The sequence below is a fragment of the Lissotriton vulgaris genome, chromosome 9, assembly GCF_964263255.1.
Source record: "Lissotriton vulgaris chromosome 9, aLisVul1.2, whole genome shotgun sequence".
Taxonomy (NCBI): domain Eukaryota; kingdom Metazoa; phylum Chordata; class Amphibia; order Caudata; family Salamandridae; genus Lissotriton; species Lissotriton vulgaris.
The window spans coordinates 559,975,819-559,994,265 of NC_141697.1; the positions used below are offsets into that span (position 1 = coordinate 559,975,819).

At 43.4% G+C, this 18,447-nt stretch overlaps 1 protein-coding gene across 2 annotated transcripts in view; it reads left to right on the forward strand.

The window, feature by feature from the left end:
- LTBP3 (latent transforming growth factor beta binding protein 3) overlaps window positions 1–18,447 on the forward strand; it is a 339,672-nt gene that overhangs the window by 60,917 nt on the left and 260,308 nt on the right. For both annotated transcript variants that reach the window (XM_086938082.1, XM_086938083.1), the window contains exon 4: window positions 10,639–10,744. In XM_086938082.1, coding sequence (XP_086794208.1) covers window positions 10,639–10,744 — 106 coding nt within the window. The remainder of the gene's footprint in view (window positions 1–10,638; window positions 10,745–18,447) is intronic.

Here is an 18,447-nt window from a genome sequence, read left to right on the forward strand (position 1 = left end):
TCGGTCCAATGGTGGTGGTGACTGCCAGACACCGGCATAGGTATTACAATGTTCCTATCGGCCGGCCCATTCATGGCTGTAAAGCCGCCATGAAAAGGCTGGACGGAAAGGGACATAGGGGGTCCTTAGGGGGCTCCTCTTCACCCTAGGGCCTCAGCTTTGGGTTTTGGGGGACACCTATATTGCCCCCCCCCCCTGCATATCCCTGCACCATGTGGCAGACACGGCATGGTGCCGGCCACGTAGGACAGGGATATGTGTAATGTCCATCTTTTGAACTGTGGCTGTGCTGCAGCCCACTGCACACACTGCAATACAAAATATAGGTATTACAACTGCCGTGGTGGTGGTCGCATCCTAATTCACCTGGCGGGTACCTGTGAGTTGGAACAGGCAGTTTTAATTCTTAGTTTACAGTTTACTATGGTATCTCATAATTTATGTTTTTATGTCCTACATGTATACATTTTGGTGTGACTTTCATCAGAACATCTGAGTATAAGACACAAAAGGAAAACCGATCTTTGTGAATTGTGACCTGATGAGACCTGATGTGTATTTATTGTCTTGCCTCAGTATTGGAACTTTCATAGATTCCCATGCTTTTGTATCATTCCCCGTCGTCAGAATGGGAGTCTCGGTAAAAAGATAAAATAGCAGTAGGTACAAAAGAGAAAGAAAAAGGCCTAGGCCTCATTCCCTTTTGTATCATATCCGCCTCTTTTTGTAAAAGAGACCAAACTTAGGCATCAGCCAATCAGAAGAGCCTCCCCCCTTAGAACCCTCCTGAAGGAACCTCATAGCCTCAGATTTTCTACCGCACGTTGTGCTTAGGGAGTCTCCTTTGAGCTCTGCTCAATCTCTACTCTTTCAGTAGTTTTTTCTTCAGGATTTCTCTTAAGTTGTTGGGTGTTCCTTCCAGGATGTCAGATAAAGAAAAGAAGAAGGCCCTTTTCAAGCCATGTTCCACCTGTGGCAAGTAAAGGCTATTTGTGGAGGATAAGCATAAGGATTGCATCTACTGCCTCTACCCTGATCATAAGGCTGCGGACTGCAAGATCTGCCGCACCTTTTCAACCAAGACCCTCCGGGATCGTGAGGGTAGGCTTCTTACATGGATCCAGAAATTGAAGTCCAGGAAGGACACAGTCTCCAGTGATAAGGACTCTTCTTCAGCGTCATCAGCTAGAAGGTTAGTCAAAAGGGGTAGGGGTTCCCCTTCTTCTGTGGAGCATCCTTCTAAGGCCTCAAAAAATACCCCCAGAGAGTCTGAGAGCCAAGGTCCAGTCGAATCTCCTCACCATGGTGTAAAGGAGAGGGTAGGATCATCTACGCCTTCTTTGGGTATGAAGACTGTTCCAGCTTTCAAGAAACCCTCTTCTCAGTCTTCTTGAAAGTCTGCAAGAAGTTCCAAGTCGTCGACGATGAAGGCGTCGTCGACGGAGGCTCCCTCGGCGAAGAAATTGAACCCTAAGCTTAAAAAGGTACCGTCGACGGGCTCATCCATGGAGCAATGGACGTCGAAGGGATCTTCGACGAAGACGGTGTCGACGACGGCAGTTGTAGCGGTGTCGACGAAGATTCCGACGACGACAGCGATGTCGACGAGGGTGTCGACGACGACAGTGACGTCGATGAGGATGGCGACGACGAAGTGTTCGTCAACGGTGGTGATGCGACAGAGTCGTCGTCGAGGGCTTCGACGACGACAACATTGAGGACGACGATGGCAGGAGCGTCGACGGTCTCGTCGTCGACGGCATCAAGAACACCCATCTCGTCGTTGAGTGTTCTTTCGCCGATGACGACTGTTCCGTCGACGAGGCCGACGACGGCAGTATTAACAGCACCATTGTCTACGGGATCGTCGGCGATTTTGTCATCGGAGAAAAGAATCACAATTTCAATGACCAGGATTACACCGGACATGACATCTCCTAGGAGAGTTACCCCCTTGCCTCCAGCTCTACTTTTAGAGGAGGATGAGGATGAATCAGAGGATGATGATCAGGACTCTTATGGCTATGCCAACAGCCCATCCCAGCTTCTGGTTAAGTGCCAAGAGACGGATTTGGACGGAGAGTACAACCAGGAATGTGGTTATCATCATCATTGTGCCCAACCACAACAATACTCGAGACAAGTCATGGTGTCGGTACCATCGTCTCTCTTGCAGAACCTTCACAGTATCCTACAGGACTATAAGTCTAGGTTTTCACAACTGGCTGCTGCTCCAATTGCTCAAGCCATGCCAGTCCCTGCGACTCCAACATTGGCTGCACCAGAATTGCCGGCCCAGGAGTTCTCTCGGCCACAGACACCGGTTCTACAAGAGTCTTCGATTCCAGTGAACACCAATGATGATTCCTCGGATGAGGATCAAAATTTGGATGACAGGACTGATCAAGATACCGAATGGGATGAATATGTCATCCCGGACCCAGCATCTCCATGTCCGGATCCGATGGACTCCCCGCCAGCTGATATAGGGGGATTTCATAAGCTAATGGAAAGGGCGGCTGGGAGATTCAAACTGTCTTTGCCATGGAATGTTTCTTGTACGATTTTAAAGAGCCTTATAAGAAGACAACAAGATCTATCCCTATTGTCCAGCATCTTTGGGATGAGGGTCTTAAGGCATTGAAAAATCCAGTGACGGTGGTCCCTGTGCTCCCGCGCCTCGACAAGAAATATAAAGCGCCAGAAGATGGTCCGGCGTCTCTGACTGGACATCCGAGGCCGGACTCGGTTATTTCTCAAGTGGCGCAGAGAAAGTCACGCAACCCCTCAGCTCCATTGACAACTCCTCCAGATAAAGAGGGCAGGAGGTTAGATAGTGCCGGAAAAAGATTCTCTTCCAAGGCGAGTCTATTAGTGCGGGCAGCTAAAGCCTTGGCGATATTGGGGAGATATGATCGCCAACTATGGTGTGATGTTTCGCCGTACTTGGAGCAACTTCCTCCAGAGGCAAAAAGAGAGGCTAACAAAGTTTTGCAAGAAGGTGAGGCTACATCAATGGAAATCATTGACTGTGCAATGGACATTGCCACAACGACATTCCGCTCTTTGGCTGGAGCTGCGGTCCTTCGTCGCCAGGGGTGGCATAATGCGACTTGGTTTAGACCTGAAATCCAGAATAAAATCCTGGATCTTCCTTTTGATAGATAAGCATTATTCGGAAAATTAATAGATGACACTCTCCAAGATATTAAAAAAGATACTGAGACCGCTAGATCTCTGGGTACGCTTCTGTACCGTAAGGCTCCTTTTAGAGGTTCCAGAGGCAAAAGCACCAACTACAGAGGCTCTTATCAACAGCAAAGTTACTCACCCTATGGCTCAAGTTCACAACAATACCGCCAACCTTATCAACAAAGGCAGGGCCAGTCCTCGAATTTCTCGATACCTAACAAAGGGAAGCAGGCTAGCCAAGGGCGTGATGCGTCCAAGAGACAATAGCGGCCTCCTGGCTCTTCCTACTGTGCCCACCTCCGAAAGATCATCAGTAGGAGTCAGGGTGTCACAATACCTTCAGAACTTGTCCAAGATCACATCATACCGTTGGGTGCTAAACATCATTCGAAAGGGCCATACTTTGGAATTCACGCAAATTCCTCCATCCAAGCCCCCTGCTGCCATTCCATCAAAACATCTGCGTCTCCTGTGGCTCGAAGTTCATCAAATGCTCCTGAAGGGTGCTGTAGAGCCGGTCCCCTCCGCTCAAAGAGGAGAAGGATTCGATTCCAGGTTCTTCCTGGTAAGGAAGATGCTAGAGAAATGGTGCCCCATTTTAAATCTCAGGGAGCTCAACACCTATCTCATCTCCCTGTCTTTCCGGAAGATCTATCTTCAAGACATTCTATGTCTAATCAATCCGGGGATTTCATGGCCACGCTCTATCTCGAAGATGCGTACTTTCATGTTCCAATTCTACAGCACACAGAAGGTTTCTACCATTTACGGTAGCCAAGAGCCACTTTCAATTCAGGGTTTTACCCTTTGGTCTTCGCTCAGCCCCGATAATATTCATGAAGGTGCTGGTGGCACCAGTAGCAGCATTTCTATGGAAAAATCACTTTCAGGTTTTTCCTTACCTGGACGATTTGTTACTGAAGGCTCCATCCATGGGAGGCCGCGAGGGATGCAGTCGAGGCATGTACCAACCTGTTTCAGAAGTTAGGTCTCACCTTAAACAAAGAGAAGTCGTCTCTGGTCCCGTCCAGGACAGCACGCTTCCTGGGAGCCATCTTGAACTCGAATCTCAAGAAAGCTTTCCCAACCTTGGAGAGCAAAGTAAAACTGCAGACCATGGCGCTAGACCTACAAAAAAGAAGGTGTCTTTCAGTACGCCGCTACAAATCTCTTCTGGGGTGATTTCATCATACATTCCTCTAATTCCAAACTGCAGATTGAGGATGCGTCCGCTTCAGGAGCAGCTGTACATCCAATGGAAACAGGTCCATGGGTCGTTCGACGACAAGGTGACCATCACCTCGGCAATGAAAAAAGCGGCATTGTGGTGGAAAACTGGTCCCAAGGTCTATCCTTCGTAAGCGATCCGTCTCTTCAGGTGGTGACGACGGATGCGTCGTTGGATGGTTGGGGAGCAGTACTGCAGGACCTGCATGTCAGTGGACATTGGTCTCCTCAGACCCGTCGGCTCCACATCAATCTCTTGGAGCTCAGAGCAATCAAACTGGCTCTTCAAGCTTTTCTCTCTCGCCTAAGAGGTTCAAAGGTTCTCATCCGAACGGACAACACCACGGCCATGCATTACGTCAACAAAGAAGGAGGAACCAGATCTCTCCCATTGTCTCAGGAAGCTCAAGAAATCTGGGAATGGGCGATCCTTCATGAGATTTCTCTGCAGGCAGAAAACCTGCCAGGGGTTTTGAACGAGAGTGCAGACAGACTAAGCAGATTATCCTCGATTAGTCACGAGTGGGAACTGAACCAACGGATTCTGGACGAGGTCTTTCAACAGTGGGGCAAGCCTACAATAGATCTATTTGCCACACCGACCAACAAGAAATGCTGGTCTTATGCAAGCAGGCTTCACCACCGAGGATCATTGGGGAATGCTTTTTCAATAGCCTGGTCAAGGCCTTTTGTCTACGACTTTCCCCCCATTCCACTGATCCCGAGACTCATCAGGAAGATCAAAGTGGAACCTTGTAGGGGGATTTTGATAGCCCTCGCTTGGCCGAGACAGTTCTGGTTCACAGAACTCCATCTGTTGTCGCTGGCTCCTCCTCTTCCCTTGAGAACCATTCCAGACCTCACAATGTCTGAAGGACAAATTTGGCATCCGGATCCAGAGTCTTTGCACCTGACAGCATGGCTCCTGAGCAGCGAGAATTTATGAATCTTCCTATCTCTAATGAAATAAAAAAAGTTCTCCCCAAGGCTAGAGTCCCTTCCACGAACAAGACTTACCATCTCAAATGGAAGAGATTTTGTATTTGGTGCAGGAAGGAAGGGGTTGACCCCTTTTCTTCAAAACCTCATCAACATCTGCCTTATCTTTTGTCCTTGGCTAAGACAGGGCTGGCCCATTCGTCCATTAAAGTTCATTTGGCGGCAATTTCTAGATACAGACGTTCTGAGTCTGGACCTTCTCTTTGATCTTCCAGGATAGTGAAACAATTTCTCAAAGGGTTGTTCCGTGTCTACCCTCCGGTGAGGCCTCCGCCTCCTACTTGGCAATTGAATTTGGTCCTCGCTCAACTCATGAAGGGCCCATTTGAACTAATACATCGAGCGGACATGAAATTCCTTTCTTGGAAATTGGCTCTCCTCCTTGCTCTCACATCTGCAAGATGCATTGTAGTGTTACAGGCTCTTACGATCCAAGAGCCGTTTCTCCAGTTCAAAAGAAACACAGTAATTTTGAGAATAAACCCGAAATTCATACCCAAGGTGCCCTCGTACTTGCACTTAAATGAGCCGCTTATTCTTAAAGCTTTCTTTCCTCCCCCTACTACTCCAGCGGAAAGATCATTGCATTCTCTGGATATACAATGGTGCTTAAAATTTTATTTGGATCGCACCAAGGGATTCCGTAAATCCTCCCAATTGTTCATTGCTTTTAGTGGTCCTTGCAAAGGTCTCCCTATATCAAAGCAAGGTATTGTGAGGTGGATTACAAGTGCCATTCTACATTGCCATGCTGCAGTGGGTAAGCCACTGACCAACAAAGTTAGAGCACATTCCACAAGATCGGTGGCCTCTTCAACCGCTCTCTTTGCGGGAGTGCACATCAAAGACATTTGCAGGGCTGCGACTTGGAGCAACGTGCACACCTTTACAAAGCATTACTGCTTGGACTCCTTGCAACAGGAAGACACAGCTGTGGGCTAGGCAGTCCTGAGGAACCTCTTCCACTGATTGGTGAGCTTTCTTTTCTATCCCACCTTCCTTATTCTGCACATTTTGTATCTTCATCCATTGCTGGTTGTTACAAGGTATATTTGTGCTACAAAATGTGTTTTTTATTGCTAACTGCTTGCTACTCTGATACAAAAGCATGGGACTCTATGTAAGTTCCAATACTGGGGCAAGAAAACAAGTTACTTACCTGTAACTTTGGTTCCCCAGTATTGGTAACTTTCATAGATTCCCATGCGCCCACCCACCTCCCCGAGGAAAGCTCAGCCTCCAGCAGATATGGTGACTGTTACACAACGGCTGCGAAAATCTGAGGATCTGAGGTTCCTTCAGGAGGATTCTAAGGGGCGAGGCTCTTCTGATTGGCTGATGTCTAAGTTTGGTCTCTTTTACAAAAAGAGGCGGATATGATACAAAAGGGAATGAGGCCTAGGCCTTTTTCTTTCTCTTTTGTACCTACTGCTATTTTATTTTTTTACCGAGACTCCCATTCCGATGACGGGGAATGATACAAAAGCATGGGAACCTATGAAAGTTACCAATACTGGGGAACCAAAGTTACAGGTAAGTAACTTGTTTTCTTCTGGTTCCATAATGTTTAACACATTTCCACTGAGTATGTGTATAAGCTCTATGTTATGTTATGTTAAGTTATGGTATAAAGATAGTATAGTGCAAATGATATGACTCTTGAGCTTCTTGGTTACATCAGTTTATAGAACGTAAGTTGATCCCCTTGCAGTAACAAGGTGATGTATAACCCATTCCAGGCTTCAGTGCCTTGGACAGAAAATGCACAAGCTCCTTGTTTTAATCTTTTAAATCTGCAGGTTACCATATATTCATAGTGCAGTAATCTGGGAGCTCTACAGTGAATGACAAACATATCAGATTAAAAGTATATTTATTATGTCAAAAATATTGTGACTTTCCATACATATGGTGGAAAAGAATATATAAGGGAAGAGTATCATTTTAGTGTAAAATATCCTTTTAAGAATATTGCTGTATTTAATATTGTTTATTCATAATGTTTGTAATAAATATTGTTTTTTTATTAATTTAATATATAGCACCGTTTATGTTACTTTTAGGCGCTATTATCGTTAGCATAAATATTAATAATATTCTAAAAACAGCCTGTAATTTTAAATGTGTTATTTTTTTTCTTCAGCATATTATAGTATAGTTGTTGGGTTTGTAAAGAATTAGGATGGGCAGTAGACTAAATTATAATTACATTCATTTTGTTAATTAATTTTTATTGTTGATTAAAATTTAATTTATTATATATGTAAAGTGTTTCATTGTTATTTTATTTGTTTGAGCATAATTTGTTAATTTTCATTTTTACATTTATGTAAATAACTTATATTTCAATTGATGGATGTTGGGTCTATATGGGTACACAGTGGGAATCTGATTACATTTTAATTAATTTAACTGATACGATAATTCTGTTTTATTTTAAGTTAAATATTTAATTGATAATTTTTCATATTGTTTAATAAGTTAATTGTTAATTTATTTAAGTTTCATTTGTTAACTATAGGATATATTTGAGTTTTTATACTTTTGTTAGTAACTTACATTTTGTAGCAGATTGTGTGGTGTTTATTCAAATAGAGCGAAAAGTTATTGAAATTATATTTTCAAATTAATTGTTAAAACTAATCAATTACATTTTTGATCCCAATTAATTATGCATATTTGAATTGTTTATTTTTATTGTCTGTTTTATTTGACTAATTTGTTAACTAAATGTTTTTAAAAATGTTATTTGTAAAATGTATTTGTTAGTCATATTTTCATTTAAATATTTGTTTTATTATATTTCAATGTGTGTTGATGGTTTTATTTGGGTTTAAGAAAGGAATGTGAATTTTATTATAATGTTTTACATTTTATAAATTATTTTGTGCTTTTTAAAAGTTTATTGTGTGTGCAAGTTTCACATAAAATATGATTTATTGGTAGGTATTTCAAAGTTTGGTAGAAAATAATGATGAGTTGGCAAATGCTATTGTTACAAAATTCAACACGTTCTCTATTGAGTGAGAATAGTAAATCTAACCCTTCCGAAGTCCAATACTTTCCCTACTGTTGCTTAGACTGGAGTGGGAATATTAAATCTAACCCCTCCGAAGTCCAACAGGATTGGTAAATCTAACCTCTCGAAAGTCCAACACCTTCTCTACTGTCACATAAACTGGAGTGTAAACCATTAAACAAACCCATCTGAACTCCAACAGTTTCCCTAATGTTGTTTAGAGTGAATTGATGTTATTTTTAATGTTTTTTTTTATTTTTATATTGTTAGAAACTCGTTTTCAATTATTCTGTTATATTTATTCTGTTACTTTAATTAATACTGTGTTTATACATACTTTTTGAATTTCTTTTTTGTTTCTGTAAACATGTGTTTTAAATTGTTAAAATATTATTGTTTTTAAAACATATATGTGCCTATTATTATTTGTATATTTAGTGTACAATTCTATTTAAAACTTTTTTATATGTTCATTTTAATAGTTGAATTGGGTTACATATTTTTGTTAGTTAGATATTTGTTTGCTAATTTTCACTTTATTTTAATGTTAATATTTAAAATGAAATGTATTTAAAATGTTCTTATTAATTATGTTTTAAGTATATTGATTTATATATACTTTAAATATATATATGTATACATTTATGGAAATATAAATTTAAATAAATGATTAAAATATATTTATTTAACAATATACTATTTTTAACTAATGAACTATTTTGAACAAATGATTTTAAATGTGTTATTTTTTAGAAAAAAATAATATTCTTCCCCATTTCTGGAAGGTATTATTTCCACGATATTTCTGACCTAATATTTTTGTTGTTTCCATTATAAGTATATGAACACAATATTATGGTAAACAATATTTTTGACACAATATTTGTGTCTCGATATTTTTATTCATGATATTCTGTTAGACAACTTAGCGCCACGCCAAATCGCCTTCTACTAGCTAAAATGTGGTACCTATGTAGAGTCAGCTAAAGTTAGTTACTTAAAGCATGGATTTTGAGCGTCCTCACTGTTAGCACTGCATCATCAGTTCTACATAGTTAGACTAAATAGTGTTTTGATAAGCCCTTTCCTCTTTCAGCTGACTCATAAGTTTCTAATAACACCCTATTTTGAGAGTAATCCCAATATGTCAAACATAATTTGATAGTAAACTCAATTGAGTAAAACAAAACAACTGTGTAATTCAGAATTCGTCCCCCTTTGTTCCTTCATTTGCATTGATAAATGCCACCAGAAAATATGAAACATGTATCAATTTCTAAAAATTCACAGTGCTCAGAATCCCAGTCTAATCCTTTGATGTTATCCACCTTAGGGGCCTGATAACGAGTTTGGCGGGGCGGCACCGGAGCCACCTCGCTGCTGCACCGCCACACCTATGTTCGGGCTGCCCACCAGAGTAGGAGTTTCCACATGTTTGGCTGGCTTTTTATTAGCTTTCCCATAGCAGTGCCTCTAAAAATGGGCACCCCAATGGGAATGCCAAAAACAGTTCATGCACTGCATAGACTGAAAAGTCCATGCCATGCAGGAACTGGGATGCATGCACACAAGAGGGCACATGCTGTGCCCCCTCCATGCACTTTAGGGCTTAGAGGCATGAGGGCCCTGTAGGGACCCCTTTGTTTCCTCTCTGCCAGGGTTTTCATGGAGGAGGAACTGCCATGAAAACCATGGCGGAGCGAAAACTCCTATTATGCTTGGTAGGACTTTGCAGGACCACAGCGGTCCTGCCAAGCATATTGATGTCTCCTGACTGCCACAACACCATAAAGGAACAGCGGTTCCCCGGCGGCAGGGCAATGGAGGTTCATCCACCCTTGTCATAATAGGGCGGTTGGGAGAACGCCGCCATGCCCCCATGAGTCTGGCGGTTTGTGGATCACGAGACTCGTAATTGAGCCCTAAGTGTGAGACCATTGACTTTTGAACATTTGCTCGATTAACCTATGTAGTCAACACGGAGTCTGCCACATGAGATCCACATTATCCACACAAAGTAATAGTGCTGGGTCTGTTTAGACATTGAAAGAGAGACTGAATATTACATACAGAGAATTAAAGTCACTGTTAAATTATGGAATCATGCAGGAAAACCTGTTGACTTTATCTAAGAATACTTTTTTTAATTGAAATATCTCTTATTCTCTTTTTGTGGGCGGTGTGGGCCTGCACGGTATTAGTGTGGAAGTAATCCTCTGCCTGGGCTGACAAAGGAAGAGGACTGCTGTGGGAGCATCGGCACTTCCTGGGGCCAGAACAAGTGCCACAAGTGTCCACATCTTCAGTGTGAGTACTACCAGTGATGTCCCCCACTGTAACTACTGCCAGAACCACCCTCTGTCTAGAGTGCCACCAGTACCAACCTGCTCTGTAAGTTTACCTCTGCCGTCTCCACATATCCTTCACAATCTATGGTCACTATTCATAGGCACTCTGACTTTTTTTGACATCCACTGCTGTCAGTATCTCTAGCAACTCATTCCATTGTTACCACTGCCAGTGCATGCAACTGCTTTAAATGTCACCTCTAATGAGCCATATTTTTGGCATCTATGATATCCTCTGTATCACCAATTAATCTTCACTTATGTATGTATTGCCAGAAATCCCCCTTCCTATGTGAGAGTAGCACCAATTCCTCCCCTGATGTAAGTAGCATTTTTATGAATACCACTTGAATAAGTTCCTGTTCTGTGTGTGCAAGAACCTAACACTGCTTTGAGTACCAAAAGATCAACTCTCCATGCCTCATGTGCTGCGTAAGAACACAAGCGTAACTTCTATACCTGGAAACAGAAGAGTGCCTTTTGTTCTACTTTGGCTACTCAGTAGGGTGGGGCTTTTTCATACTAGTCCGCAAAACAAAGCCAACTTTGAACTGAGGCTCCTTGATATAACTTGGCTTGTAGTGGAAATCTTCAGCAAGAGCAGAGACCAATGTAGTGCTTTTCAGTACAGCATCTGTAGTACATAGAGAAAGATATCTCCTTGGTCAGTGCAAACCTGGTTATATAATATATATCTTCCAACAGACTCGAATTGCCATAATGTTAAGGTGCAGTGTTCAAGTGCTCGTGCTATACGGTGTAGAATTTAGGAAACACACATAGGATAATAGATAAGCATGTGGTGAGGTAATAGTTTTATACACATTAAGAAGAAAACAATGTTTTTGTATTCAAGATTCACATCCCTTAAATGCTTAGACTGCTCATTGGTCAATTTTTAAGTAAGTCCATATTTTGCATTCAACTAGTTATTATCTTGACAGATAATACTTATGACAAGCATGACTGTAGAAGAGGCAATATTGTCCTCACTGTAAGCCATGGTGCTTTTATGTATCACTAGAGTATGGCCTACCCCGAGGCTCATCATAGGGTTGGGTCTCCTCTACCTTGATGAATATTCCTTGGTCAAGCAAAGCCTTTCCTCAACCCTTCAGTAAAGAGAAGCTGATCCTGTTCGTGGTATACAAATGCAGCAGGGAATATGAAGTAATCTCTGATCCGGAAATTTGTTACAAAATTAATTTGATTTTGGTGCACAACATACGTCTATTACAGAAAGAGGACCACCAGCAACTGACATTAACAGAATGCTAGTATCCTCACATTCTCACAATGTTATAACACTGTATAGAACACCACACACAACTTTTTTTTAAACATATACAGTTTAGAAAATTGTAATTTTCAGAAAGGAATAAAAAATAAATTAAAACCAGTGCAACAAATTATCCACACTTGAAGAAAACGCAATGTTAATGCAGATTAACACATTGCATGCTGGTAATAGCATTTACTTCAGCAAAACTGTTGGAGCCAAATCGACAAAAGTAAGCAGGAAGAATAAGGGCTGATTATGAGTTTGTCAGTCCTCCCGCGTAGCACCATGCAAGCACTCTGCGGGAGGTCTGCCACACCCGAAGGAAAACTGCCGACCGTATCCGACTGGAATCCAGGTCGGCGAATGATGCAGCGGCGGTCCCACAGCAGTACCTTTCCAAGGCTCAAAGGAAAGCCTACAGACCTTATTATGACTTTAGCAGTCTCTGAGCGTGGCCAGCACGCTTCCGCCCTGCGTCGAGACCGCCAAAGCCATAAGGAAATGCCCGCCAGAGTACAACTTTTAAAGTCTCTGGTGGGCAGTTTTGTGACGGTCCCTTGAAAAAAGGCACCCCAATGAGACCATTGAAGGCAGTTCCTCCAGGGTATGAACGGTCAAGTCCATGCCCTGCAGAAACTGTGGGTGCATGCAGACAGGGGGGCACAACATGTGCCCCACTGAAAGCACCCCATGGCACAGAGGTACAAGGGGACCCTGTAGGGCCCCCTTTGTTTTCTCACCCCATGAAAAGTGTGGCAGTGAGGAAACTTGTAATATGATGGTGGGTCGTAGCGGCCCGCCAAGCATTGTTGCGGCAGTGCCAATGCGGTCCGACCACCCAATTTGTAATGAGGCAGTCAGACTTTCGGTGCGGCGGTGCCCGCACCGCCACCATGTCTACGGCAGTCCGATGGACCACTATAGTCATAATAAGGCCATTAGAAAGGGGCAGCCGCAGGATGTGCCTGCACAGGAAGAAATGCACCACGTCATGCATTTCTTCCTGTGTAGGAAGTTGGTGGTGCAATACCAGAGGGGCACACAATGTACCCACCTACATGCACCCCCCAGACCCAGAAGCAACAGGGGGCTCTGTAAAGGCCCCCTAAGTTGCCTCTTCTCCTCCCTTTCCATGGCGGGCTCACTGCCATGGAGATGCTGGCAATAAGGCAACTCGTAATATGCTTGGCGGTGCCGCAGTAGCACTGCCAGCATATTACTCTGCCTGACCCAAGTGTGGCGGGCTGTAATGCGGCACACGATGCCGCAGCAGGGGTGGCAGGACCGCCACCAATGGTTCGGCAGTCCAATGGACCGCCAAACTCATAATCATGCCCAAAATGGGTAAAAAAATCACTCATCCACATCGGAGGATGAACCTTTCTCTTGTTGTATCTCTTGTTGATATCCACAGAATTGTCTACATTCCTACTCACCCTTGGACAGAAACCTGCAACACCTTGAACAGACAAGGACTTTTACCAACTTGCCTATGTTCCATACATTTCCATCTGACAACTCAACAGTATATCTGCTCACTGTCTTTACCTACAATATTCCAGAAAATCGAGATAAACCTTTCAACCCTTTCTTATCAAACCTAAGTCTTACCATCTCATCCACACTTGGACACATCTCTTTGAGATTTCACACCACGCGAGAATTTCTCCTCCATCCAAGATAGCTCCAACAGTCTTTTCTACCATGCATCTTCTTCAAAAGGAGACTTGTTGCCTTTCACACAAGATGTCATGCTATATCCCCACAACATGTTAAAAACATCCTCTTGCCTATCTATTCCATTACACCGTGCAAATTGCAAACTTTCTTTCAGGGCCCAATTCTATCTAGCCACGATTCCATAACTTTGTGGAAAGTAAAATGATGTACACACATGTTTAATGTCACAATATTTTTTTTTACTTTCCATTTTATGTGACACTAACTGCTATCTATTATCTGTTTTCAGAACATCAGGCGAACACCTCCGCTTAAAAAAGTCATTCATAATTTTAATTGCTTCCACTTTATTGACTTGTATGACAAACTTCACTTCAGGCCACTGTAAGAAATGATAACTGAGCACAAAAGGATACTTGAGCAAACCACCTAAAAATCAAAATGGCCAGAAATGTCAAGCCATAGTTCCTTCTGAAGTCAGTCTGGAAAACCAGACCTTGTCAAAGATATTTTAAAGTTCTTTGAGATTTATCTCTGCATGCACGAGTAACACAAAATATCACTTTTTGTTTTAAGCTTTTAGTCACACCTAGCCACCAGAAGCCCTTCCCGACTCACTTATTCGAACTTCACCGTCATGGACTAAAGACAAAATAATTTCAAGCTGATCCTTAGTTGTTCTCCTCTATACAGAGTACCATCTTCCTATGACAACTCACCTTTCAAACCAAAGTAGCACAACACACCATGTAACGGTATTTATGAGGCTATCCATCTATCATATATTCCCCATATAAATAAATACCATTATCCCCTACTATTCCTCCTTAAAAACACCTCCAGTCGTTGTATTACACACCACAGACGGAAGCTACCACATTGTCATCTTCCCCATCAGTCATCTCAATGGCTTCAACCTCAGGTGTTGGCATCATTGACATACAATCTGCCAAAACATTAGTAACCCCTGGCACATATACCGCCTTGAATGATATTCCCAAACATGATATTGCCACTTGGCTATTCTCTGAGTAAATTTAGCACAACCTTTAGTTAAAATTAGAACCAACAATGATCTATGGTCTGTACACACTATATAGAGCAACCCCATACATATGATCTTAAGTAACATATTCCACACATAAAAACGAATGCCTCTTTTTCAATTGTGAAATACTTAGTTTCCACATTCTTTAAAGACCGGAAAGTAAATTCCATGTCTCAAGCTTTCCATTTTTCATTTGGAGTAAAGCTACCCCCAATCCTACATTACTGGCATCAGTAGGTGTAACTGAGATACATGAGGTATGAAATGGTACCAAAGCTGGCGAAGCTGCAGATTCTTGTTTAAGATTCCCACACTCCTAATCATTAGTCCATTATTTGGCTACATTTTCTTTCATGAGCTGGTTTGACAAAATTGTTTTTTTCTCAAAACTGCATGATATTCTGTTAGCCCCAGAAATGATTTCACTTAATCTTTATTCCCCGGACTAATGGCATCAATAATTGCTAACAGAAAAAGATGAGGGACAGAGTGCTGACACTTTTCAGACACTCACCCCCAGTCACAGATCTGGGTTGAATCCATCACCTTTCTTTAGCTCACTTCACCACCGCAGTTCAGACCCAGCAATATGCAAATTAGTCTTGACTCTGTGCCTCATGGGAACAGTCCAGCCCGAACTGCCAAGCCAGGTCTTCCTTGAAATGGAAACAAGCATCCTGGGAACGGTTTCGGGGTAACACCCCTTAACAGGCAGGCTAGCTTGAATCCAGTGGCAAAGTGAGCAAGGGACCCACATCTGGGCATACTCTGCCAACTTAGGGCGAACAAAGCAAACACAAAGAGATGATGGGCGGAGTGCTGAAACTTTTCAGACACACCCCAAGTCACAGATCTGGGTTGAATCCATCATTGTTCTTTAGCTCACTTGACCACCTCAGTTCAGACCCAGCTTTATGCAATTCAGTCTTGACCCTGTGCCTCATGGGAACAGTCAAGCCCATACTGCCAGGCCAATCTTCTGTTTCAGTACAATACCCCCATGAGTTTTCCTGTGACCCAAATAGTCTACTTTATCTTTTGCAATTTTACGTTCATCTTTAAATATTGTTACAAAATGCCTGAAACAGTACTATGTAATGTTCTTCAGAAGAGGTATCATGTACTAAAATATCATCTTGAAAGTAAGAAAAATTGGGCATTCCTTTGAATTGATGGTGCATTGACCACTGAAAAACTGCTGAAGCAGAAACCAAACCAAATGGCATGCGTAAATATCTGAAGACACCATCAGCGGTGATAAAAGACATTAGTTCCATGCCTAAATCCTCTCGTAAATTTCTACTTTTGTGCGTTTTAGGCAATACAGAAGGTTTTAAAATGATAAGTGTTAGAACCGGCTGTCTCTAGTTGGCAGAGGTATACACTTCTGACAAATAGGGACACACCTTTTCTAGTCAGGGCAAGGGGATCACACCCTTTGATAACCCCTGCTCACCCCCTTGGTAGCTTGGCAGAGCAGACAGGCTTATCTCCGAGGCTGTGTGTTAAGCATTTATGACCACATACAGTAATAAAGTGAATACACTACAAATGGACACAACACAGTAGTATTATAAAAATAAGGATTTTTATATAAGGCTTAGCACAAGACCAAATAACGACAAAAATATACACAATCTTAATAAATACTCTTGGAAGGGAAAATAATAGTTCAAATGTAGTTTCTTCTTAGCACAAAAGTCTTTTCGTATCAAAGTAACTCTTCTTCTTGGAAACACACACGGGGGTTACACGACATCGAGGCAAAGTTAATCCAAAGGTTCGGCGTCGACCGCGAGGAGCGCTACGTCGAGCCCGGAGTCACATGGACCCCCAACAACACAGTACCTTGGAAAATGAAGCACACGATGGATGATCAGCGGCGTTGAGCAATCCGGCGCAGCGTCTTCGGTGTCGATCAGGCCTCAGTAGTCGTCGATGATGATGTTGCAAAGAGTGAGCAGCGCTCACGGCGTCGAGAGGGCACGAGGGCGATGCGATCAGCAGCGGTGCAGACACGATGTCCCTTGGAGCTGGAGCCGAACTCACTACTCACTGGCGTTGCTGCTGGCGTCGATCGGGCCCGGCGGCCGGCGTCGAGGAAGCGGGACACTAGAGCCGTTACTCGCTATGTCGAGCTGGATTCGGCGACGTCCGTCGGCGTCGAGATTGCTGGTTCTTTCAGAGGGGCTGGATTCACAGGTTCCAGCAAATAGCACTTTAAGCAGATGAAGTCCTTTAGCCCTGTGACTTCAGCAGGAGACTGGCACTCTTCCAGTCCTTGGAGATTTTCTTAGCAAGCGTGAGAGTACACACACAGTTCCTCTCTCCTGGTTCCTTGGCAAAAATAAAGTAGCACTGCAGGATTCCCCCCAGCAAACAGCACACTGGCAGAAGGGGTAGGCAAGTCCTTAGATCAGCAGGCCTCTTGTCCTTGGTTACAGGGTTCCTTGTCAGAAGTGATCTGATTTCTTGGTTCAGGGGTCCTTCTCTTATACCCCTTTTCGGCTTTGATCCCTTTGTCCATGCAGGGGAATTTCCCAACATCCTGAGTCTGTTGTGGGTGGAGCCAAGCAGAAGCACCTGGCTTATTCACTGAGCAGGGCTGGGTCCTCAGACGCCCAGCAGGAGGTGGAGCCAGCATTGTCACTAGCAGGAGCAGAGCTATCGGCCTCCTGGTAGGAGGTGGGGCTAGGATCGTCCATGGCGGGCACAGAGCCATCAGGCACTTGGCAGGAGGTGGAGTCAGCATTGTATCAGGCAGGGCAGGCTATCAGCAACTACTCTCCCCCTACTCTCAACGCAAATGTCCCACTCATCCCACACTGATTAAACCAGACCTCTGGAGCCACCCAGCTCCTGTCACACACACGCAAGACCAGCAAAAACCAGAAATGGTTAGACAAGAAAATAGACACTTTCTAAAAGTGCTATTTTCAAACCCAGAGTCCAAAAACCATCCACACCAACGGATGCGTCATTAAACCCAGAGTTCAGGGATACCAAACTCGACATTGCACCATGCTCCCCGAGCCAGCTAGGATCATAGCATTAATAATCCCGGCGGCCCATTCTAACTAATGGAGAGCAGGCTACCTCGCAATAGTGAAGAACGAAGATGGCTGTTGTTCACTATCAGGACATGCCAACTTGGTCAGGCGTGTCCTACCTTATACTTACAACGCACCCTGCCCGTGGGCCTACCATAGGGGTGACTAACATGAAGTTAAGGGAAGGTTTGAGGGACTGGCAAATAGGTATACTTGCGCAGCCCGCGTGACAGTACCAGACTGCACGTGGGTCTCGCAATGACCGACCCGTAGACATTCTTTTACGAGGCCGCTCTTGTGGGTGGCACAACACGTGCTGCAAGCCCACGAGCGGCATTTGTATTTGCAAGCCCCGGCACTCCTGGTGTGCACTAGACTAGGGACTGACAGTAAACCAAATAAGCCAAACATGGAATACAATCGATACATCAATTTAACATAGGGAGCACTTGCGCTGTGGCACTGATCAGCAGTGGCACGGCGCCCAAAGCATTATCCAGCAAAACATCGTAAAACAGTGGAGGCAAACAGAAAAAAATGGAGGAGAGACTCAAGCCAATGATGTCAGGTCTAACAATAAGATTAACAAACCCCTACAGTAA